This window comes from Antechinus flavipes, chromosome 1 (assembly GCF_016432865.1).
Source record: "Antechinus flavipes isolate AdamAnt ecotype Samford, QLD, Australia chromosome 1, AdamAnt_v2, whole genome shotgun sequence".
NCBI classification, from domain to species: Eukaryota; Metazoa; Chordata; class Mammalia; order Dasyuromorphia; family Dasyuridae; genus Antechinus; species Antechinus flavipes.
In genome coordinates, this window is record NC_067398.1 from 236,735,248 (window position 1) to 236,761,704 (window position 26,457).

The 26,457-nt window shown below is 33.3% G+C and overlaps 1 protein-coding gene across 2 annotated transcripts in view; it reads left to right on the plus strand.

Moving 5' to 3' along the window:
* CCDC192 (coiled-coil domain containing 192) overlaps positions 1-26,457 on the plus strand; it is a 321,145-nt gene that overhangs the window by 111,069 nt on the left and 183,619 nt on the right. For both annotated transcript variants that reach the window (XM_051998280.1, XM_051998288.1), the window contains 2 exons: positions 1,113-1,244; positions 2,723-2,779. In XM_051998280.1, coding sequence (XP_051854240.1) covers positions 1,113-1,244; positions 2,723-2,779 — 189 coding nt within the window. The remainder of the gene's footprint in view (positions 1-1,112; positions 1,245-2,722; positions 2,780-26,457) is intronic.

A 26,457-nucleotide genomic window follows, 5' to 3' on the forward strand; every position in this document is an offset into this window, starting at 1 on the left:
AGAATGTAAATCTTTAAATCTTTCTTTGGAAATTGAGGGGGTATTTGAATGTTTGCCTACATATTTTACTTTAATGGATACTGCTAATAAATTACATGGTGATTAATTGTTATTTGTCTAATATTGAAAGCGAGGGAACTATTCCATGGGATATTTTCATAGTGGTTTTCTGGGTTGTGAATTTGAGCCAAATACTAAGGACGTTTTTCTGCAAACTGGGTAAATTCTGAGAGTATTCCAGAATACACCCACTAGACTACCTTTGAACTTAAAGAAAAGTAATACGGATGTGTCCAGTAGAAGAGAAGGTGGTTAGTGTGGTTGTCACTAAGTGTACTTGAAAGGCCACGAATTTTATTATTAAAATCAAAGTAATTTCATCCCTGAGTTAGCTTGGTTGTACATTAGTTCACCCTTGTATGTGATTGGATCTATGGCTGAAAAATCCTGTAAAAGCCCCGATCTCTTATCTGCCCTGTCCATGTCAGATGGTTTCTATAACCATTATTCAAAAGACTCAAGACTCCCACCATATATACAGAGCTCTTGGCACAGATTTATAATTTTAAGAAATATTTATAATCAATTAGACCATGCAGACTAAGTTCTAAGGCAGCATGATGAGACAAAAAGGTTCTGAATTTGGAATCAGAGAATCTGGGTTGAATTCCATTTTTTAAATCATTTATTACCTGTATAGAAGTGAGAAAATAACATTTCTGGGATTTATTTCTTTCATTTACCACCCTATAAAATAAGGCTTTATTAGATGATCTTTAAGGTCTCTTCCATTTCTTACCCTATTACCAAATGGTTTTGAAGCTCAGAGAAAAGGAAAGTTGAGGATTGAAAGTCAGAATGTAGTATGATACAAGAAGATACACTAAAATAAAATCAATTTATTAGACAGCTCTTGCACCAGGAAGAACATGTTTATAAAAATAAATAAAATCAGCATTCTTTTACTATTATTTATGCATCAGTTATTTCTTATCTTCAAGAAAAAAGCCAATAGTTCTTCTCCAGATTATTTTCCATTTTAGATGGAATCAACAGCTTTTAAAGGTAGCTCTTCTTCCACTGACTTGTATTTTATAACTTAATCTATTTAGCTTGTGGTGTCTGAAGAAATCAAGTCAAAATTACTTGAACAAGTGTCCTGGCTAGAAGAACAAGTAGAGGCAGCTAACAATAAGGTAGCAAGGGGGCAACCATGTGAAGACATCATGCATGCCAAAAATCAGGTATGTAACAAAATAATTCATCTTCTCTGACCCATATCAATGCTCAAATAGCCTCATCATTAATAAAACCTCTACCATAGTAGCTAGAAGAAAAAGGAAATTTCTGCAAATTTTTTCTTTTCACATTAGAATTTAAGGGCATGATTGAAAAACTAACAAATGAATGTTTAATTTCATTTCAAGACATTATATTATCTATTGAAAAATCACATAAAAATCCAATAGTTACTTTAAAAAAATTATTGTCCTTCAGCCATTATTAAATTTATTGAATTCTGTAACTATCAAGAATCGGATACCATTTTTCCTTAGTATGCAAGCTTGAAAAATTCTTTTCATATAATAAAATTCCAAAAATTAGAGTTATAAAAATTAGAATTGAGTGCATATAAATAATGAATTCACCTTTGATGCTTCTGCAAATTTATGTGAATGAACTGTTGTGTTTTTTGTTGAATGTAAGAGCTTGTTTCTAGATTTCATTATCTATAGGAAATGAAAAACAAGCAGTTGTATCATATTAGACCCTATTTCTTCTAAATTGATTTTTTTCAAATGATCACCCTAGAGTTATAGATGATGATGATGATGATAATGATGATTTAAGAGTGCTACTGATAGGAATGGTATAGGAAATAGGTTCTTATAATGATAGTTTCTTTAAAATGATGATTCACATGATAGATATCTATCATTCATAAGTTCATAGGATCAGTACTTTTTTCTTAGCCAACATGTGATATTATGTATGATCTTATGTACCTAACAACAATTGATGTGTACCAACAACTTGTCAAAAGTGGATGTGCCAACAGATATTTAATGAATGTTTCTCTGAAAAAAAAAGTACATATTACACACATTTAATATTCACTGTTAATGTTTTCTCCATACTTTTTCCTAAGTCTAGACAGTCAACAAAACAATAAATCAAGTCGATTTTTATGGTATTTTCTGATTTCTAGGGAATAAATAGTTACACTGAAAATTTAACAATTAATTTTCATTAGATTGGTTCTAGTACTTCCTTGGTATAAAGATTTACATTTTGAATTTTAAAACAAAGCCTGATTTAATGAGAAATGTATGTTTCATTAAATTATGACACATAATTATCTTCTTTTAATTTAGTTTCAGAATATTCCTTACTCTCTTTTCCCAATTCCATTCAGCAGTGAGCTAGCGTATTAGTAGCCAATTTAAATTCAGAGATAAAATGATGGTGCATCACTGTGTGTTTGAAATTAAGGTTACTTTTTCATTCTAATTGATATCACGTAGGTAACTATTAACAATGATTTTAATTCTTATTTTAGAAAATAATTGGGGATTGATTTTTTTGAGTTGGGGAGCAATAATCATGCTCTTTTTCCTATGAAATGATCTCTAATATATATACATATATATATTTGTGTGTGTATAATATATATAATGAAGTGAGAAAGTTAATGTGATTAAAATTTTCTTCCCCTTTTCAGTACATAGAAAAATTACAAGCTGAAGTTAAAGCTTCACAGGAACAACTTGCCACTCATGTAAGTTTTCCCTTTTTTTCTCTTTTTCCTGCAATTCTTATTTTGTTTCTATATTTGTAATATTTGAATTTTGTGAATAAAGACATTTGCTTTCACTGATCATATATATTTTTAATTGCTTAAAACATTAACAGAAATATTTTTATGGGATGTCTAGATGGGAATTAAAAAACAAACAAGTTTTATCCTTAAGTATATTGAATTATAATATCTTGAGATAAAAATATAGTAATATATAACTTTAGAGAATTATTTTAATAGAAATAGAATTCTAATTTTCAATCATCATAAAGTCCAAGCAGTATGTTAACAGAAAAGCAGGGTTCAGTGAACTTTTAATAAGTAGCTAGAAACTAAGGAAAAGATGATGAAATACTTATAGGCTAGGATTAGGAGGAAGCTAAATTGTAGAGTATTTTATTATCATATAACTGAACTGTCTCTCAAAAGGTCAACTCCATTTTGCTGACTCCAGACAAATGAATATTTAAACTTTCTAGAATATAGTTCCAATAGAATATACTCCAATTTCTGGTTAATAGAGTGATGATGTAACTTCATCATGGTAGATTTTAATTAATTTTAATTAAACCAACTTCCTTTCTCCTGATCCCCTTTGAATATGACAAATTTGATTAGCATCATTCCTCTTTTGGGGAAAAAGTTTAAATACTGGCAATATTAAATATTGACATACAATAATTTCATAAACATTTAAGCTATCCCTTTAATCTTTTTATCTTTCTTCAGGTATCTATTTACCATAATCCTATCTTTATGTCTTTTTTGATATCAAGAAAATCATTTCCTAAGATACTACATTCATATGTGAAGTGGAGATAATAAAATACACACTACCTATATTATGTAACTGTTGTGAGGATCAAATTAAATCAAATTTGTAAAATGATTTGTAAATCTAAAATATATAAATGTTAGATACTGGTATTATTTAAATTATATTATTTCTCTTCACTGATGAAGAATCTGCACTATTCCCTTGTGATATGATTTAGGAGAGCAATTTAGGCAGCAAATGATGTGTTTGAAGTTCAGCACCAAATGATGAGATTGTTGTAGGCACCAAATGTTGGGTTTGGTCATATGAAGAATTCACAATGGTTATTCTCTTTGGCAAAAGGTATGTTTACTTAAGAGAAGAGTCACAGAAAAATAAAGAGATAGATAGACACCAGGTGTGGTAAATATGAGATAGTGTTAGGGGAGCATATAGTTAGCGAGGAAAGAGGTTTTAACAATTAATGATAGAAAAGACAAGTTCTCTAATAGAAATCACATTTAACTAGGAAAAAGGAAATATACCTCTATTGACTGGCAGGTTAAATCTTAAAAAGGATTTAGCATCCTAAAAGAGTTAGTTAGCTAAAAAAAAGGAGAAAAATATCATGAAGGGGGATGAGAGGAGAGACACCAGGTAGCACCAGGGAAGGGGAGCAGAAAGATATCACAAGGCAGAGAGCTGTGTCAGACTATAACTCCAAAAGGGATTCAGCAAAGATGGCACGAACCATGGACAGATTTACAGAAGAAATATAACCTCAGGAATTTGACATAACATGAATTTCTGACTGGTCATAGCAAGGTAGGGCTACCCAACACCTCCACAGAGAGTGGGACTATCAGACTGAATTGATCCCCTCAGTGCCCTTCCCTGCTTGTTTCAGAAAGTAATTTTATCACTACTTCGGGTTCTCTTGGCTAATCTTTCCTAGTTAGTCAGGACCTCATCACTTGTGTCCTATTATATACATGAAGACTTACCTTTTTGGAAAAACAGGATGATGTAGCGAAAAGAGCATTGGATTTGAACTTTAAAAGAACTGGGTTTGAATCCCAACCTTACTATTTGATCTTAGACAAATCACAACTATTCCAGGCTTCATTTTTCTCCTCCTTCAAATGAAAGAATCTGAAAAATTTATTTGTAGGGTCTCTATTTTATTAATTACTTTGGGTTTTTTTTTTGTTTATGGACACATGATAGTGAATATATAGCCATTATCTTGAAGGTGGAGCAATAGGGAATAATGCTTTTACATTTAATTTCCCATGCTTTGTTACCTGATTTTCCAATAATAATAATAGTAGGGGGACACAATTTAGTCATATTGCACCTCCCAGGGTTTAGCCTTTCCTTAATACCTAGCCAGCACCCGGGCTATGTGTCACATCTAAAAAGAAATACAAGATAAAAATCTAAAATACTATTTACTGTAACATAAAGGGTATACCAAATGTATATGGTTCAGCTTCATTTTCAGATACAGTAGAGGACTGATATCTTCCCCATATTTTATACTTATGTTGTTTCCTCTACCTGAAATAATTTGCCCCCCTCCTAAATTTCATCACTTTGGATCTTATATTTTCTTTTTGATTCAACTTTAGTTCCATTTTTTCCTATCATGACCAATTCTACCCTGCCATGATTTTTTCATTCATTGTAGATTCATACAGGTTGTGTCATATTAATTTGAGTTTGCTGTTTTGTTAGAATTGAAAGGAACCTGAGTTTAATTTATTTAATCTGATGTTAACCACAAAACTTGTAATTAGAAGTGACATTTCCAAGGTCACATGCTATGCCCATGATTCATTCATAGGCCTGTGTGAATATATATGTAAAAGGGCACTATAATAGTAGTTGGGGTCTATATTGTTTCATGTGCTTCCTTCATTAAAAAAGGCAGTGTACCATTGGTTAATTATAGAAAGGAGTGTAATATATAAAGTATGTCTTCTCTAGTCATCAACCAAGTTGTCTTATCAGTCTCCCTGATACAGATTTAGGGGAGCTCCTAAAAAGTAACATATTCCCATTGGTCACCCAAGAACATTTAACCTACAAATACTATAATTATTTCTTTTATTTGCAGCCAAGCTGTGTTTTTTTTATTTTGACAAAACTAGTGAGTCAACTTTAATGTTAAACTAGGGGATGATGCAATGATTGGCTAAAAAGATTTTTTAAAAGAATAGAAAATGTATGGCTCCAATATTACCTCACATCTGGAGTCTATTTTCTCAATAAATGACCTTACCTTCATATCAAAGAGGCAATCAACATATAGTGGCTATGTGGTTTGTTAATCACAGAGAAAATTAAGTAGAAAATTATTTAATGCTCCAATTTGCAGCTATTCTGTTTTCAACTATTTAATACTGTCTTCAATATACTTTTCACACTTGATCTTTAAGTTATTAGAGATATCTGGAAAGAAAGATCCTAAAACACTTATTTATATTCACAGATCCTGAGAAGGGTTGTGTGTATCTGGAAACAGGGATTCAGATTAGTTTGCATCAAACAAAATCAGAGGGGTGATCTTTAAAGAAATCACCTTCCCTCCATCTCATTTGAGGGTGACAGGAAGATAAAGAGTATTATCATTTTTGTGTGGGGATGGGGTTGGGTAGAGGAAGTGGGAAATGAGTAAACTGAAGAAATGGGAGGTAAGGGCATTTTGAGGATCAATATATATGTTGAAGTTCCAGTTTCGTAAGAGCTGAGGAGGAGAGGAAAGAATGAATCAGATACTGATCTCATTGAGGATGAAAGGAGAGTGTCCTGGAAGTTGTCAGGTAATAGCAAACAGTATCTTGGGTAATAAATATGGATTGAATTTCAAGTAAGAAGAGGTTATTGCTGGAGGTAGAAAGTGAGCCTGGAAGTGGCAAAATGGTGAACAAAAATTAATCTGATTCTCATGCCTTAACCAGTTAATTGGGGAAATTAAAGTTCTGCTAATTAAAATCCATGAATATTTGTGTTAGCCAAAGGAAGACCAACTATTTTCCTTAAAAATTGGGCAGTTACTAATCATTACTCTGGAATTAGAATATCTGTAAGATGTTCTGGAAAATCAACATCACGGCTTTATCTTGGTCATCATTTGAATATATCCTTTGACATTTACCTAATAGCCTGGAAGCATGTGTACTTTGGGGCTAAATTTTGTTCTTTGACATTTCAATACATCATAATTACTTAGAACTTTTAAAAAATAAAATGCATTCTTTCTCCTCCCCGAACATGAATTTTAATAGAAACAGTTTGTGTTCAGAAGCAAGGACAATCTTTACTTGTTCATTTTTTCTATTCATTCTGAGAAGTTTGTTTTGTTTTTGCTTTTTTTTTTTTTTTTAAACCAGAGGATGTTTGTAGAATTAAAGATCTGACAAAGGAATGGGGGAAGTCCTAAAGAGGACTAGAAAGGGCATTTCTGCACATCATCACCTGAGTAAGAATAAAATTTTTTTTGTAAGCAATTTGCAGTGCCATAGGGAATGGAAAACTACAGATGAAAAGTTTTGCAACCAGAGAAGCTATTTACCATCCTTAAAAGGCAATTCTGATCATATTCCTCTTGTCTTTTCCCTCTTATCCAGTCCTAAACTTTTTTCTTCTTAACTTTTATTAACCTAAGCTAATATAATTTCCTCTCTATGAGAGAAAGGTGTCATAAGTTGATTCCAACATGTGTTTCTCCTTGTAAACAAGTATCACTGTTGGGAGCTCTTTGTTTTTGTATCACATTTTCTCATCTGTAAAGTACTAAATGAAGTGAATTGGAAATGTTCAAAGTCTGACACATTTCTAGACAACTTTTTTTGTTTTTTTTTATGTCTGTATATATAATTTATTATAATATGTATAAATTATATATCATATTATATATAATTATATATTATAAATGATTATTTGATATATATACAATATAGAAAACAGAGGAATTTATATCAATGAAGTAACCCTCTGTGATCTCAGAGTAGTATTTTCCAGATTTTTTTGATTAAGCATTTCTATCTGTTAAAAAACCCCACAAGCATTCCCAATACATGCATATTTAATTATAGATTTTATATATGTCTAGAGTTTGAGCTAGGGGACTTTATAGGTGTGTGTTGCTGTTACAGTGGCAGTAGGGCAGAGGTTGGACAGGGCTGAGTCCAGGGTCAAGGATTGAACACTGGAAGGGAATAACTTCTGGCTTGACTCTCTGACTTCCTTACTATACTATGCTAAGGAAGGAAGAAGAAGAAGAAAGAGGGATGTGCGGGTGGGAGTTGCAGTTAAATATGGAATGACTACCTGCTAGTCTACCTGCCTGGTATCATTGTGCTAAAGGGCCAGTAAAGTTTGTTTTAAGGGCAATTGTATCCCACAAAAATAAGAGAGATGTACTGCTTTCCTCAGTTCTACAGACACACATTTTAAAAGTTTTTTGTGTGCTTGGGTCTAAGGATGAAGGGAAAAGTGATATGAGACTAACTTTAAGTTATGGTGTTTTTTTTTTTTTTCCTCACCTGATTCTCACTGCTATTGAAGGACTCTCACTAAGAAAATCCCCTTTTCTTTTTTCTGTCATAAAGCTTGAATTTCTTTCCAGTGGATGATTTCTCAAATAGAATTACATGAATTTCTTGAGGAGGCATTATTTTTAATCTTGTCTCCTTAGATATCTCTGATATCCCTTTTTTTTTTTTTTTTTTTGCAAGATGAAAGGGAAGTGGTTTCTAATTTTAAACACATGTTGCATGAAACTCTTTAGGTGCAGATAATTGCCATTTTTGAGTTTCATATGAAAAGAGTTCCATTTCTGGTTTATTCTCTCCTCTTAGTTTTATTCAGTATTTGGATTTTTAAATTTTGGTTGGTGGGAGCATGTATGTACTAAGGGAAGAAGTAGGGAACCAATTCTGATGTTATGAATAAAGCAATTAATGTCATATGATAAACTATTTATTTTAAAGACAGATATGCATATGCTTAAAAGGAACCAACTAGTCTTCATTGAGTAGTTCAGATCTGAGTAATTTTTGTTAAAAAAAGAAATCAGTGATTACCAATACAAAATTTATAAATATTTTTGCTTTAATCTCTCCCTGCCCCATCTTTTTTAGGGTTTATGGCAAATTTAGGACAGAAAAGACAATAGGAATGACCTGAATTATCTGTACAGACCAAGAAAGACTGAAGCTCTGAGAAAAGAAAAGGATTAGGGAAGTGAGAGGAATATTTATCTATCAACTGTTTGTGTTTTCTCCAACTCTTTGTTGATCCTAACCAGTCACCTTCTACATGTTTCAAGGGATAATTAAGTTGGGAGCCATCTTTCATGAATTATTATTGTCTGTCCTCAGGGAAAAAGTGTCTAGAAAGAAGGCTGAAGCCAGGCAAAAGGAGGTAGCTTGACATCTGCAGGCCTGGGGGAAGAATGCTAGAGCACACCAGAGTAGGAGGGGGAGAAGGGAACAAAGAGAACAGTCTTTGGAAGCTGGTCAGAAGGAATTGGAGGAAATAAGAATAAAGAGTGGGTACTGTTCTGTTTTGTGGAAGTAGCTAATGAGAACAAGACTAGATGTTTATATTAAGCATTGAAAACAAGTTATATCCAGTTTGAACTCTTGAGAATGTTTCCCCCTCAACACTCCAACATGGGTGAAACACACTCATCTCTAGAAAAATTGTTTGTGAGATAATTAAAATAATTAAAGTACTCTATGGCAGTAACCCTTAGAAGGCTACCTTCATATCAATTCTTTGCCATAAGCAAAGTTCTTTAGACCTAGGTTCGGATTGTTTTGAACTAGTTTTCATTTGCATTCAATATGTTGTTATATACATTTATACATGTTGTTGTTGTTCAGTTGTTTTTAGTTATGTCTGAGTCTTGGAGACTCCATTTGAGGTTTTCTTGGCAAAGATACTGGAGTGGTTTGCCATTTCCTTTTCCACTCTATTTTATAGATGAGGAAACTGAAGCAAACAAGGTTAAGTAGCTTGCCCAGGGTCACATAGCCAGTTAAGTGTCGAAGGTCAGATTTGAGCTAGGAAAATGAGTCTTCCTGACTCTAGACCTGGCACTCTATCCACTGAGCCCTTTAGCTGCCCCAAAGTCTGACTTAGGTATGCATAAATTATAAGTCACAGAAGAGCTTTCTGGGAAAGGGAAGAGGATCCTTCTCTTAAGGAAAGGAGTAAGGACCAATGGGAATGTTCCTCAGAGGTATGCCAGATACCTTAACCTAAATCTGTGCAGAGCTACACTGCACTTTAAAAATTAAAATAGTGAAAATAAGTTCATATTTAGATTATAAGCTCTTTGAGAGCAGAAACTGGTATAAATTTTCATCTTTGTATCCCAGGCCCAATAGCACAATGTTTGGTATAAAGTAAGCACTTAATTTTTGTGGAATTTAACAATGTTTTTAAAACTTGTGGATTTATTCTAATTTTTTTTAAGTCTTCCATTTTTAGCTCATTCTCTCTGTGCCTACAAAAAGTATCAACCAGAAAAGAAAACAAAGATAGATCCTTTCTTATTCGTTCACTTTACAGGTCATCAAATTAAATTTTTCAGAGAAATAAAACTATAATTTAAATATCACACATTTTAAGCTGTTGATTTGCAAGATATTAAAAGGGTAAAGTAAAATGGTAGCAAAGTACACAGACTACTAAGACTAGATTGGACCTCAGAAATCATGTAATCCCATTGTAAAGAATACTCATAGGCATAGGTTGAGAAAAATGACTTGCCTAAAGAATTAAAATTCAAGTCCTCTGATTGCAAAATTAGTGTTTATTTCACATTAGGGGTTCTTAGCCTGAAGACTGTGAATGTATATCTTTTAGTACTTTGATTCTTTCATTAGAATCAGTTTCCTCTTTAAGCCTATGTTTTGTTTTATGAATTTAAAACCATTATTCTGAGGAAATCTAGTTCCAAAGTGACCAAGATGTGAAAAGGGGCCATTCATTATACAAAAAAGATAAATAGCCCTTATATTGTGTTGTGTGCAGATGGATATTTCAATATATTGACTTTGTTCTTACAGAAGAACATATTCTTCTTCCTAAATTAAGTTGAAAAGATGACTATAGTCCCATAGAAAGATACTATGGGAATAGAGGATGAGAGAGATTTTATCCCATCTGAGAGAATCATGAAGGTTAGTTTAAGTGGCTAGAAATGGGGCTAGGAGGGAGGGAGAGACAACTTAGCTTAGGACTGGCAGAGGAAGGAATAGTTTACTCTCTGGCACTGCTACCAGAATTGTCAACTTAAGAGAGGCTCAGAAACAAATCAGAGCATTGCTCTTGGGTGTCCCTTAATATTAAGGCTTGGGATATTTGTTCTACTCACAACCCAGGGATATATGGCAAGAACTTGGAGGCTGTGTAATGATAATTGTGAATTACTATTTCCTCTGGCTTCCTAAAGTCTAGTTTCCTTTTGGAAATTAGTTTGATAAAGTAATATCTTCTTTATAATACTCCTATAATGTTATATTTGCATCTGGTGGGGCTTTGGAAATGTTACAGGTCAAATTTGTTGCCAAATCCAAAGGATTATATAAATATTTTTCTTTTTTTTTTCTTGGGTGTAACTGAATTTTGAAGAGAGAATGGTAGGATTGGAGAGCAAGCAGTTCAGAGAGTCAAGAAGGCCTGGATTTAAAGCCCAGCCATTGAAATCCATCTACTTTGTGACTATGACAAGTCATTTAACTTCTCTATCCCATGCAGTGCAGGATACCCATCAATAAATAATTTGTTAAGTTCTTTCTATGTGCCAGGTGTGTCCTAAGTGATGGGAAGACAACGAAAATAAGTAATAGGTGAGTTGCTTATCTGTATCAGTGAAGGAAATTTTCATACAGCAGCTCTTTACATTAATGAAATCACATATAGACCCTGGCCATATTTATTTAATTAAACAAAGATTTATTTAATGTCTACTACATAAAAATCATTATGCTATATGTTAGGAATGCAAATATAGAAATGAAATGGCACTTGCTCCCAAGGAGTTGATAGTTTTATGAAGTAGATTAAAATTCTCACACTCTTACACTCTAAATTTAATTTGTCTTATTCTGAATTTTTTTTAAAGCTATGGGTCTTTGAGTACTCTCAAGGGATGAGTATTTTATTTTTGAGTCAAGAATACATGGAAATAAAAATGATTTATTTTTTCCTTACCTATTAGAAAATCATTATATGTCAATTAATTAATTCATACATTTGTAGCAAGATCTCAGTCTTTACTACTTTGGGTTCATTTAAGAAATCTTGGGTATTCTTAATTATGTAAATATAGCTCAAAATCCCATTGCAGTGCACAATCACATTTTAGTGTTCCAGGAAGAAATTATAAATCAAATAGTCAAAGTATTTCATTGAGATAGAATAGTAATAAAATAACAAGGAAAATTCAAGCAATGGAATTATTTTCAGCCTCTTATTTACAAAAGGACATACACAATCTTCTAGAAAACTTATATGTGGATAAGGAAAGTATTTTCCTATTCAGAGGCTGAAGAAACAAATTCCAAGTCTATTTTCAGTTTAGTCTTGGTATTTGGCATGGAGATCTGCTGTAACTTAAGTGCAATAATTCAAATTACTAACTCCAGAGTAATAAGGAATTTGCCAGAACTCCTGGGTTGAAGAATGTAGCTTCAGACTCATTTTCATGATGATGATTCTTTTCTTTGCTTCAGCTTTATAACCTAACTGGTTCCTCCCTACTTTCATTGACTCCTTAATATCTCACCTCCCTTTTTAAAGCTTGAGCCTCTCAGAAGAAGAAGGGTGATTATTAATAACAACAAAATAAGTAGGTATGGAATATCATCATAGCACAGTTTAGAATAAAATAGGGAAAATATATTTTTTGTACTTGATTATATTTCTTTATTACTTTCTAGCATATTTTGACTTGTTTGTAAAACAAAGGTAACAAATGGAAAGTGTTAATTTATATTACTGAAGTTATAATTTTGTAAAAAATAGAGTATAATTGGATGTGTTATGTGTTTTTCCTTCTTTTCTCACTTATCTCCCAATATTTGGGAGCCTATGCGCTAAGCTTATGCATTCTTTAAGAAACCTCAATCTTATTCTTAGGAACAGGTATTGAAATTGGAGACATTCATGGCATTTAAAAGGAAATAATTATTCTCATAGACATAAGAAGTGGGAGGGACAATAGAAATCATCAAGTTCATCTCCCTCTTTTTTATAGATAAGGGAAATAAAACCTGAAGAAAACACAATGAGCCCTGGGCTAGTCTTGTCTTTATCAGTTTAATGTCTTTGTAATCTTAGAAAATTATCTTAATTTCTAAACCTTAGTTTTCTCATCTGTAAAATAGCCTATCCTAGGATTGTTATGGCAAACAAATGAGATCATAAATGCCTTTTATAAGCTCAAAGCAATGGAGAGGCAATGATTATACAAATCATATATTAGTTATGTGTGTGTGTGTGTGTGTGTGTGTGTGTGTGTAACAGACATAACAGATTTATATCTATATGAAATATTCAAATGTTCATATGTTGAGACTTTTTAATACTTAAATGGATCTTGTGATATGACCTCTTGTTCCAAAAATGGGATATCACAATCTATATCTATAGATGTCAGGAGCTGGGTATAAACAGTCTTTAATACTTCAATGAATCTGTGATGTCACCTAACAACATAGCAGTGTAGCTTGTAACCCATTCATCCCTTTTCATTCATTAAATCCACCATAGAGAAAGCACTCAATATACCAGGTGTGTTCCCCATATTTCTCTTAATATTATGTGGGAAATAATGTAGCACAGCCTATCAATCTATCATCCTTTGCTTTTATTAATTGATCAGTCAACCTTTTTCTGGTCCTAAATTTCTTATCATTCTGTTTTATTGTACACAAAAGGGTTTTGACCACTATGCATTTGTTTTTTGCCCTTTAGGTCACTTGCAAATTTGATTCTTGAGAGATTGTATTATTCTATTATTTATAGTAAAATAGTCTCACCAGAAGAATATTGGTATGTCATTTGAAGGACCATTCTAAATAATTTCCTCTTTAATCAGAAATGTAATTAAAACAGATGAGAATTGAAAACAAGACTACCAGAATAGAGGAATAGTAATATAGAGTAGATACTGGATCTAAATATTTGGTATAGATGGTATCAGTCATTAAGGAATTTCTTAGAATCCTTGTTGGTTTGGCAATGATCTACAATTTCACATCAAAAGATCTTCTTGAATTCCTATTTTTTTATTTCTATACAATTTGGAGAAACAGTAGCATTCTAGTCAGATCTGTAGCTAGTAATTCTGGTGGCTAGATCATATACCCAAAAACGTGTCCAGGGCAAGCATGAAAGCCATTCTTAAATAAGTTTTTAAAGATTAATTCTGTTTATTAATACATGGAGTGGAATGAGAGTAAGAAAGAAAGGAACTCACCTAGGTTAGAGCCATTGAAAAAAGAAAGCATGCCATGTGATTTCCTACTTTAAATGATTATTCTTGATCCTAAGCCTGTTTTTTTTTTTGTTTGTTTGTTTGTTTTTTTATAATTTTTGTTTTACCTCTTGAAAAAGTACACGTTCTTTTTTTTATTTTATTTTATTTTTTTATTTTCAGCATCCTAAGTCAAAGAAGCAATTTCCCTGTCCTAGTTATGAAACTAGTTCCAAAACCATGGTAAATCACAACTATAACATAACCAAGATTTACTGCAATTTCCTGTTTAAATCATCAGCTCATTGAACAGGAATTATACCATATTCTGTTTTACAAAGGGTTTGACACACTTCAAATACTTGGCAAATGTTTAAAATATAAAATTTGTAATGATATCTTTCCAAGCAGATATGAGTCCTTTGGACCCATGCTGAAAACACATTATGATCACCAAAGTTAATAGTGCTTGAAAGGAAAAAGCCATGGGGGAAAATCTGGGACAAGCAGTGGGAAGAAAACTGAAAAAGATTTCCTTGTCAAGAAAGAGGTACATGATTTGCTCATATGATTTTCTTGTTTTTAAAAGAACACCAACTGGTTACCACCCAATTATGTCAATATACCAAGATTTAAGTTCCTTGTTCTATGCCCATACTCTCTTTTAGGTCTGATTGCCATATAAATACAGGTGCTTCTCAGCTATGGTAAATGAGCAAATATGTATATGTATGTGCACATTGAAAGATGCTCATTACATGGATATAATCTGTATACACACACACACACATATATATACATACATACGATGTATATATATAACAAGGGGAAGTTATCTTTTATCAGATATAATGGAGACAGTGATGAATTTCAGTTCAGTGGGAGGTCATTTCAATTTTTTTTTTTGCTTTTGGTTTCTATTTGTTTGTCGGTACATTAAAGCTATTATAAAGCCAGAATTCACATAAAATTAACAAAGTCCACATATCATCAAGCAGTACAAGCTACTATGAGTACTTGCTGTTTGATCTTGGACAAATCACAACTTTTGTAAATCTTAAGTGCTACATTTGTAAAAGAAAACCTTTGCATTAATAAACTAAGATTCTTCCTATCAGTGAAGCCCTATGTTTTTAAAATGCAAAGTAGATCTGTGGTTTATTATTTTCAAATATTCTATAATCAATATATTTTCTCTATTTCATAAAAATAAGCAATGATATAAAATTAGCACTAATATTTCATGAACAGGCTGACAAATGTCATATAATTTCCATCTTTGTAATTTTGCCATTCAATCCAAATTCATAGTTTGTTTTAGTCTTCAAGCTCTTGTTGCCAAATAGTGAAATATCACTGGAAGAAAAGTAAGATTTAGTGAGGAAGCTGAGATGTTGAGACAGCTTGTTTAATGTCATAAAGACATTTAGTGGCTGGGCTAGGAATGAACTGAAGGATTTGGGGATTTGAGCTCTGCTAATCAAATGAATAAATCTGAATCCTATGAAGCTCACACATTTGCAGGAAAAAAAATGATAGAATTTCAGTAATGTGGAAAATTTTGTCTTTTTTGCAAAGATAATTTTTTAATATGATCCCATAAAAATTCCCCTTCAATTATACTTTTCTTGATTTGTTGTTGGTATAAAAAAGCGCTCTTTTTTTATAGATTAAACATCAGAAGACTTAGATTCAAGTTGCAGTTTGTAAAATGAAGTGGTAAGGCTAGGGATACAAGGTCTCTTCAAGACCTAATGATCTCTGTGCTTCCTTTCTCTTTTGTTGACTTAGTTTCAGATGGATTTTGTACACATGACTGAAGGAGGATATTATTTATAATTATAACATTTTATTTGTAAAGTCTCATGTATTACAGATGATCTTAGAAAAATTACTTTTAAAATTATTGTATCTTTTTTTATATATCAGCTTAATTTCTAAATATATCCCTTCTGTTCTACTACCAGCTGTTCTACCAGACAGCTAACGCTTGGAAGAAACTAAACAATAAGAAGGAAACTAAAACAATTCACCAAAGCTAACCAACACATTAACTGTGTGTTGAAACACACAGTTCATTGAAGTATTAAGTATCTCTGTGTGTATATATAAATTTGAATAAAAAGCTGCCTCTATTCTGCAATAAGACTGAATAATTTAAGATTTGTATAGTAGTCATTTTTATTTTGCTTTGAGATTATAAAAGACATTTGGTATCTCACTTAGTTCACACTCCAACACTGTGACAGGAAGGGCAAACAATTTTACAAATGAAGAAATTGAACCTCAGTGTTTAATGCTCACTTTGTGTGTGTGTGTGTGTTTCTGGTTCTTTTTAATTTGATTTTGCCTCAATTTGTAGCAGTGGTTGGGTAAGTGACATTTTACTACTGACTCATTGTCCAGATGAGATTCTTGGTATAAATGTTCCTTCCCCATTCTAAGAAGTAGTATCAAATGATTTAGTTACATTATATTCCTCCTTTTGCTAGCTTTGTGCCCCCAGGAGGGAGAGAGTGCTTTTGGCAAAACACCTCACTGTTAGCTTGATCTCTTGTCTTTTCTTTGGAGATGTTTCTCTATTGTTTCATATCATCTGTAGTCCCAGTAAGTACGCCCCAACTAGCAAACTCTAGTGGTCAATGATGTTTATAGAGACAAAGCAAACATTGAAAAAAAAAGTAAGCAAACTTTCCCTCTGCCCAATAGAAAAGGGTTCAGCTCTTTTAAAGGAGCTTAAGGGGAGAAAGGAGCTGGAGATTATTGTGCAGATTTTAGCCACACAGCCTCTTTCTCTATACAACCCTTACCTGACTGGCCCAAAAAGCCTTGTTCCTAGAATTCTGGGCTGTATGTGTATGTGTGTGTGTGTGTGTGTGTGTGTGTGCTCGCGCACACGCGTGCGCTTACTTTCCCACTTTCTGAGCTCCTCCTCTTATATATTTCCTTTCTTCAATATAAATTCGTCTATTTTTTAAAATTATAAGTTGACTCACTCTACTAATATTTAAAGGTCACTTGTGTGCATGGCCTGTCATTCTTTATCTGAATGGCTTAATCCATTTAAAAGATTAATTCACACCTTATAAAGGGATTACCCAAGCACACTTTTAGTTAGCTAAACATCTCCTTATTCCTTTTCTATTCCCTTACAAGTTTTATGAAAGATGAGCTTCCATACAAGCTCATGTTTTACCAAGCTTCTTCCAAGTCATTTGTTCTTATGGTACAATTACATTTCATTAGATGCATGTGGAACAATTTATCTAACAATCTCAAAAGCAATAAATCATTCTTTATGGAGATGGAGCCCTAGTTTTTATTGATTTGGCTATCAATTAGAAACCCACGAGGATTTTTAATCCTAAGGTCTAAAAAGGAGTGAAAATAGTACCTATTTTTGAAACAATGGAGTCAGTACATAATAATGAGATGTTCATTGGTATATGTAACATAATTCATGTCTCCCTCTCCTTCACTGCCCACCAAAAAGCCCACCCAATGATCAGTTAGTACAATAAATTGTTATTATTATTAATACATAGAAGTCCTAAAGCAATGTTTGTTTATCTCCATAGGCATATCTCTGTTCTTCCACACCCCTTCTTACCTCCTTCCCTTAAAAAAAAAAAAAAAAAAACACACACACACACTGAAAAAGCCTTCCTTATTCTGATTGGTATTTGGTTAGGAGATTTGTGCAACCATCCTTTTCTGACAATCACTTGAAATCCTTTTATAGATTCTTAGTTGCCCTAATTTGAAACATGGTGTGAGTATATAGAAACCAATGTTTCAAGATAATTGCTACTTCTATTTTTGAAATTCAGACCTTGTGATTTCACTGGTGTGAGAAACTGTGATAAAGAACACATCAGCATTATAATGTTAGGGAATTATTGGGGTTTCAGGGACTTAAGTGATATATTATGGTTATACAGTTAGCAGTGTCTGAAACCAGAAGCATATAACAATGATTTTAATGATTAAATGTTGTTCTTGTTGGACTGTTGGACCTGAGGTAGTACAATGTTGGAAAAAGATGGGGAAATTATCCTTCCAAGTGTAACAGTCAAAATACATAAGCTGCACCTTTTGTGGGATATGGGCTATGCCTCAGTAGTACCAATTATTGGCTCACTATGATTGATTCTGGAAGAGTGCAAATTTCACAGACTGAGTGAATTATCATGGTAGAAAGTTACCAGAAAGATGTTACAAAGACAAGTAGCCTCTGGAATTTCTTAATTTCTCCTCATAATTTCTAAACAAATGCTGGATTGCAATCTAAACAACTCAGCCCTATCACTGCATCATCCAGGATGCCAATTCTAGGCAGAAGGAAAACCTATCTTGTCATTGCCCAAATTTATCTTTCTGCTTATCTGTCTGTCATTATTCTTTGAGTTGTTATTAAGTGATTGTTATTTGTGTAGCTAGGTATAATGCATACATGACAGTGTTGCTAAAGATAGGCCAGATGTCCTTTCTTGTATAACAGAAAAAGAAAAAAAAAACTGTCTTTAGATTTGGGTTTGCAGCTGATGTTTTTAGAACTAAGGGATTTTGTCACCTAAACTTTTCTTAGCTATGTGCTGGATGACTTTACTGATAAGGAATTACCTTGCCTCATAGTGCCAAATTGGTCTCTCTTGCCACTGTGATTTCCCAAAAGTTTTCAGCTCTACTATTTTATTTGAAACCATATTTAGGCATGTCCTTAAAACATTTCTTCTCTTCATCTACAATCATATTAGTTCACTATATTAAAAATAGATGACAATTTGATTTTCATCTATTTTTCTTTATAATTAAACTTCTCAAAAAGGTCATATACAATAGGTACTCCACACTTTCTCCTTTCATTCTCTTCCTCATGCCTTACAATCTGCTCCCAACCTCATCATTCCACTCAAACTATTCTCTCCAAAATTACTAAAAACCTCTCAATTTCCAAAGCCATTGGCCTTTCTCAATCTTCATTCTCCTTGACTTATTACATTCTTTGACACTATTGATTACTCTCTCCTCCTTGATACACATTTCTCTTTAGACTTTTGGGGCACCATTCTCTCATTGTTCTCCTTCTACCTATCTGATTGCCCCTTCTCTGTCTTTTCCTCAAACTGACTGAAGGATTCTGTCCTGGATATTCTTCTCTTCTCCTCCTATTTGTTGTTTAGTCATTTTTCAGTAATGTCCAACTGTTTGTCATCCCATTTGGGGTCTTGAGAAAGATACTGGTGTGGTTTGCCATTTCCTTCTCCAGTTCATTTTACATATAAGGAAACTGAGGCAATCAGGGTTAAGTGACTTCCTCGGAGTCCCACAGCTAGTAAATGTCTGAGGCCAGATTTGAATGTTAAAAAATCAGTCTTCCTGACTCCAAATCTGACACTGTATCCACTGCACCTCCCTAGTTTCCCTTCTTCCTTTATACTACTTCACTAGATCTTATCAGCTCCCATGAATTAAATTACCTTCTCTAGTCTGTTGATTCTCAAATCATGATCCATACTCTGCTAACCTTCAATCCCATGTGTTCAATTGCCTTTAAGATACCTCAAACTGGATATCCTTGTGATATTTTATATTCAATATTTCTAAAGTAGAATTCATTATTTTTCTTCCTAACCACAATTTCTTTCTGATTGTCCCTATTATTGTCGAGGGTATCAATCTCTCAGACTTGCAAACTAATAAGTCATCCTGGATATCTCACTATCAAGAGATATTCCATATCCAGTCTGTGGCCAAAGCCTATTGATTTCACTTTTGTAGCATGTCTTGTTGCTGCCCCTTTCTGTCCTCTGACACTAGTTAGTACTGGTTCTTATCTCATGCCTGAATAATTGCTTTAGTCTGCTGATGGATTTTTATGTCTCAAGTCTCTCCTCATTCCAATCCATCCTTTATTTAGTCACTAAAGTGATTTTCTTAAAGTGGTCTCATCATTTTTCTCCTCCCTTCTCCCTCCATTTAGTAAATTCTTGTTTTGATTTCTGTTGTTACTGCCTGACAAGTACTCTTTGATCAGCCTCCTGGCAGTTGTATAAATAAGACATGGCATTTCTCAGCTTTAGGCATTTTCTCTGGCTATCCTCCATATCTGTAATGTTCTACCTCCTCTACTCTAATGAATGAGCTTCTTGGCTTCCTTCAAGTGTCCACTAAAATTCCATGTTTGGGTAATTTTTCTACATTGACCTTTACAAAACCTGTTCCAAATTTTCCCCTCCTTTTCCCCCTCCCCTTCCCTAGATGGTAGGCAGTCCAATATAAGTTAAATATGTTAAATCCAATATATGTATATATGTTTGTATCTTGCTGCACAAGAAAAATCGGATCTAGAAAGAAAAAAAAAAACCTGAGAAGGAAAACAAAAATGCAAGCAAACAACAATAGAAAGAAAGAAAATGCTATCACACTCAATTCCCATAGTTCTCTCTCTGGGTGTAGATGACTCTCTTCATCACTGAACAATTGGAACTGATTTGAGTCATCTCATTGTTGAAGAGAGCCCATCCATCAGAATTGATCATTGTATAATCTTGCCATTGCAGTGTACAATGATCTCCTGGTTCTGCTCATTTCACTTAGCATTAGTTCATGTAAGTCTCTCAGGCTTCTCTGAAATCATCCTGCTAGTCATTTCTTACAGAACAATAATACTCCATAGCATTCATATACCATAATTTATTCAGCCATTCTCCAATTGATGGGCATCCATTCAATTTCCAGTTTCTAGCCACCACAAAAAGAGCTGCCACAAACATTTTTGCACATGTGGGTCCCTTTCCCTGCTTTAAAATCTCTTTGGGATATAAGCCCAGTAGTAACACTGGTGGATCAAAGGATATGCACAGTTGGATAAATTTTTGAGCATAGTTCCAAATTGCTCTCCAGAATGGTTGGATTCATTCACAGTTCCACCAACAATATATCAGTGTCCCAGTTTTCCCACAACCCCTCCAATATCCATCATTATCTTTTCCTGTCATCTTAGCCAATTTGAGAGGTGTGTAGTGGTATCTTAATTTGTCTTAATTTGCATTTTTCTGATCAATAGTGATTTGGAGCACCTGTTCATATGATTAGAAATAGTTTCAATTTATTTGTCTGAAAATTGTCTGTTCATATTCTTTGACCATTTATCAATTGGAAAATGGCTTAATTTCTTATAAATTAGAGTCAATCATCTATATATTTTATAAATGAGGCTTTTATCAGAATCTTTGAATGTAAAAATGTTTTCCCAATTTATTGCTTCCCTTCTAATCTTGTCTATATTAGTTTTGTTTGTACAAAAACTTTTTAAATTAATATGATCCAAATTATCTATTTTGTGATCTCTAGTTTTTCTTTGGCCTTAAATTCCTTCTTCCTTCACAGGTCTGAGAGGTAAACTATCCTATGTTCTTCTAAATTATTTATGTTATCATTCTTTATGTCTAGATCATGAACCCATTTTGACCTTATCTTGATATATGGTGTTAGGTGTGGGTCAATGTTTAGTTTCTCCCATGCTAGTTTCCAATTTTCCCAGCAGTTTTTGTCAAATAGTGAATTCTTATTCCAAAAGAACAGGGTCTTTGGGTTTGTCAAACACTAGATTGCTATAGTTATTGAGTATTTTGTCCTGTGAACCTAACCTATTCCATTGATCAACTTTTCTATTTCTTAGCCAGTACCAAATGGTTTTGGTGACTGCTGCTTTACAATATAGTTTTAGATCTGGTACAGCTAGACCACCTTCATTTATTTTTTTTTTCATTGATTTCTTTGAAATTCTTGACTTTTTATTCTTCCAGATGAATTTTGTTGTTATTTTTTCTAGGTCAGAAAATAGTTTCTTGGGAGTGTGATTGGTATAGCACTAAATAAATAAATAAATTTAAGTAGTATTGTCATCTTTATTATATTCACTCAACTTATCCAAGAACACTAGATATTTTTCCAATTGTTTAGATCTGACTTTATTTGCATAGAAAGTGTTTTGTAGTTTTGCTCATGATCTTCCCTGGGCAGATAGGTTCCCAAATATTTTATACTATTGACAATTATTTTAAATGGAATTTCTCTTTGTATCTCTTGCTATTGGATTTTGTTAGTGATATATAAACATGTGCTGATTTATGTGAATTCATTTTATATCCTACAACTTTGCTAAAGTTGTGGATTATTTCTACTAGCTTTTTAGTTGGTTCTCTGGGATTCTTTAAGTATAACATCAAATCATCTGCAAAGAGTGATCATTTGATTTCCTCATTACCTACTCTAATTCCTTTAATCTCTTTTTATTCTCTTATTGCCAAAGCTAGCATTTCTAATACAATATTAAGTAGTAATGGTGATAGTGGGCAACCTTATTTCACCCCTGATCTTACTGGGAATGGTTCCAGTTCATCCCCATTACATATGATGTCTACTGATCATTTTAAATAAATGCTACTGACTATTTTAAGGAAAAGTCCATTTATTCCTGTACTCTCTAATGTTTTTTTAATAGGAATGGGTATTGGGTTTTATGAAATGCCTTTTCTACATCTATTGAGATAATCATATGGTTTTTGTTAATTTGGTTATTGATATAGTCAATTATGCTAACAGTTTTTCTAATATTGAACTGGCCCTGCATTCTTGGTATAAATCCTACTTGGTCATGTTGTATTATCTGGGGAAAGATTTTCTGTACTCTTTGTTAATATTTTATTTAAGATTTTTGTATCAATATTCATTAGGGAGATTGGTCTATAATTTTCTTTCTCTGTTTTTGTCCTACCTGGTTTAGGTATCAGTGTTTGTATCATAAAAGGAATAAAATTCCATCTTGTACAGAAAGTCTTTCGCAATTCCTCTTAACCCAATGCCTTTCCATTGTTATTTCCTATTTATCTTATATATTGCATGGTTTGCATATATTCTATTTGTATATGTTCTCCATGAGGTAAGGGACTGCCTTTTGTATCCAAATACTTCTCAAAGTATCTGGCATGTGGTAGGTGCTTAACAAATGTTTTTTGATTTATTGATTTCCATAAGAATCTAGTTTTGAAAACCTGGGTTGCAGCAACTTTGCTCAAGCAGGTTGACTAACCTTGTTATAATTTTGTTGCTTGCTTATAAAATAACAAGTATGATTTGCTGATTAAATCAATATGTATCATATTTGAGATAGACATAGTTATGACCAGGAATATTTTGACCTAGGATGAAAACAGTTATGAGAAAATATTACTGGGAAAATACTGGCACTGCAGAGGGCAGTCTGACTTCAAGTTCAATTATGTCTAGAAAGAGTGGAATAGAGGATGAAGACAAGAGGAGTCTCATATTGCTAGCATTCTGGGATAGTGTATGGGGATTGGGAGATGTCTTATGAGCATCTGCAGGATGCAGCTTCTTTGTTTGATGGGTATTTTAATGAACACTCTCTCATTATCCCTCCCACAACTTCTCAGAAATCACCTTCTACTAATTATGGCTTTGAGATGGATTCATTAGCTTCTACAATGGCTGCTACAGCATTAGTGAGAATAGTCTCCATGATAGTATTGCTCATTGGACCATCAATTTTACTACTCTGAGTATCTTTCCTTTTTATTACAAATAGGCTGAAGGAGTTTCTTCTATGATGTTACTCAGTCAAGTATTTATTAAAATTGGTGAAAGGCTTTATGTTCCATATATTATCAGTTATGCCTGCACACACAAAAAAGCATTCTTGATTTATTCTTCAGATCAGTCACAGATCAAATTTTCTGGTGTTCAAGGAAGTCACTCTGTGTTTCCAAAATGTTCGCATATGGCTAACCTCACATTACCCCATTTTTTTCCCAGACTTATGATTTCATCAGTGTAAGAAACTTCTGTTTTGGAAACTATCCCAATGGTTGCAAATTGGCAATTGCTCTGTAATATATAGTTTTGGAAAATAGCACAGAGCACTGAGAAATTAAATAATTTAGTCTTATACATTTGTGTACCAGAGACCGAACTTGAACTAAAGGCTTTGTGACTTGAAGAAAGGCCCTCAATATGCTGCTTAAAATAGGAACAAACCAAGCATTTATTTTTATGCATAAGGTACTATGCTAAGTAAGTACTGGTTATACAAATAGACAATCTGTTCTCAAGGAGATTGCATTCTAATGGGAGAGATGGAAAAGGAAGTTTCCATTGTAAATTCAGCTTTCTAGTGGCAATTGGCTTGCCACTGTGACTGATAGTGATGAGGACGATGGGCTCCACAATGATCACTTTTTTCACTAATGGTTGAGGAGACTAGAAGCATATCTGATGGTTTTGGAGTTTATTCCAAGAGTTGTGGGCTATTTCCATTAAGGTCTGAGACAGAAAAGTTGGTCAAAGTGTTGGTAGTTTTGTTGAGGCTGAGAAATTGGGACCCCGAAAGTTTGAGTTCCCAGACTGGTGTCGCAAGGTGTCTCAAAAGAATTTGCAGGCTTGAACCCATATCCTAGTCAAGAGGCAAAATTTTATTGAAAGTAATGGTACACCATTACAAAGCAGACTGAATTGTAAGGGAATTCAGTAAAGAAATAGAAGCAAGGAGATACATTTATACAGCTTCTACTATAGATATGCTAATTCTATGGCTCAAACGTAGGGCTAGGGAGTAATCTTCAGTTGAATTGAGGGTGGTCTCCAAAATTTGATTATCACTGACCAGATCATCAATCAGCAATGAATTATAAAGTAATCTATTCAGAATGAGACAAGCTGGGTGTAGCAGTTTCCTGAGGCAAACTTCAAAACCAAAAAATTTAGGATTTCCTGTCTCACTGCCAGAATTGAAGCCCTTCCCTCCTCCCCTCACCCCCCCCCCCCAGGTGAAGGAACCACAAAATCATATTACATTAGTTTGGCTTGCTTGGCATGGGTCATCTCCTATTTCTCCCTTATGGTTCCTTTATACTTTAGCTAGGCAAGCCTGTCTATCCTTTAAGTGGCAAAAAAAATTTTTTTTCAAACAAAAGCCTGAATAGCAGCTATGTCTTTATTTCTACTCATCAATGAGTTACCTAAATATATATATATATATAATATATATATATATACACATAATACATATACATATAGTGTGTGTGTATATATATATATCTTTGAGAAACAATTTATAGAAAACTTCTGGAAGCTCAGTCATTTCTGTTTTGCTGCCTTCATAGGCTCCTCAAAGAGTTATTGGCATTTCTTTCTCCAGGGCCATGGAAAAGGTGGAAAGACAGGCCAACAGTATATCAAAAAGGTTTTGTTTTTGTGACTGTGGTTTTTTTTGAAACACCAAAAATAATAGGAACTTCTTTTCTATCCATTCACTTTTAAAGAAAGGAGAGCAAGAATAACAAAAGCTTTAGCTTTGATTGAGAAAGGTACCAGAATTGTTCAGTGTCTCTGTAATCCATTTGAAAGGTTCCTGCTTAAATGTGCCAGCTGGAGGAAATCATTATTTATAAAAACAACAAAGCAACATTAAGAAAAGAAGCATAACATTGAGATTGCTGTGAAAAAGTTCCATTTGCAAAACCCCAAACTTCAGAAGTCCTCTGTTTTAGGGGTTTAAAGTCCAGACATTTTCAGACAAATCTTTCTGCTGTCTTTAGCCAAATTTTCATGATGACACTCTGCAGACCCATAGAAAATAATACAGCTGTCCAGAACTTGGTGTTGAATTTCAGGTTTGCCTAATAGGATGAAATCAGAACTCATGCTAAAACTTAAGTGTCTTCTCTTTGAGGCAATAGTAGGGGTATCTTGAGTTTTCCTACGATTAGTTGATTCCATCCTTCCATTTCTATCCTTGCAATCTTGTCCAATCTGGAATTTTCCCCTTTAATCAATCCTTGATTTTGAATGATAAATTTTATTGATAAATGTTATATGTCTATGCTACATACTATTTTAGACACTAAAGCAAATAAAATGTTTTAATTAAGATGATCTCTCCCACATGAAATTACGTACTTGGTAAGGGAAATACTAGATCACAGCTTCTGAACAGCTATTAGGACGCTGCACCTATAATTTCTGCCTGTCTGCACTGGACTCAAGTAAATTATCTAACAGGATTCATTTCTAGGGAGGTTGGCCTCCAATTGAGAGAGGAAATGGGATCTTTTCTCCTTATATTATTGGTTCATTAAGTCCTCTACTCTGAAAATCTGAGACAAAAAATACTTAATGTGAAGCAGTTGGCTTATTTCTAGGTCTTTTTAAGGTCAGGGAGTAAAAATGTATGCATGTACAATGTAAATTAGGTATAGGGTAAGTATTTAATCCCTGTTTACAAAAGAAATGCTAATGGAAACAAGGATCCATTGCATAATTTATAGAATGAGGAAGATCAGGTAACCTGACATTACTATTATTAAAATCTCTTAGGGA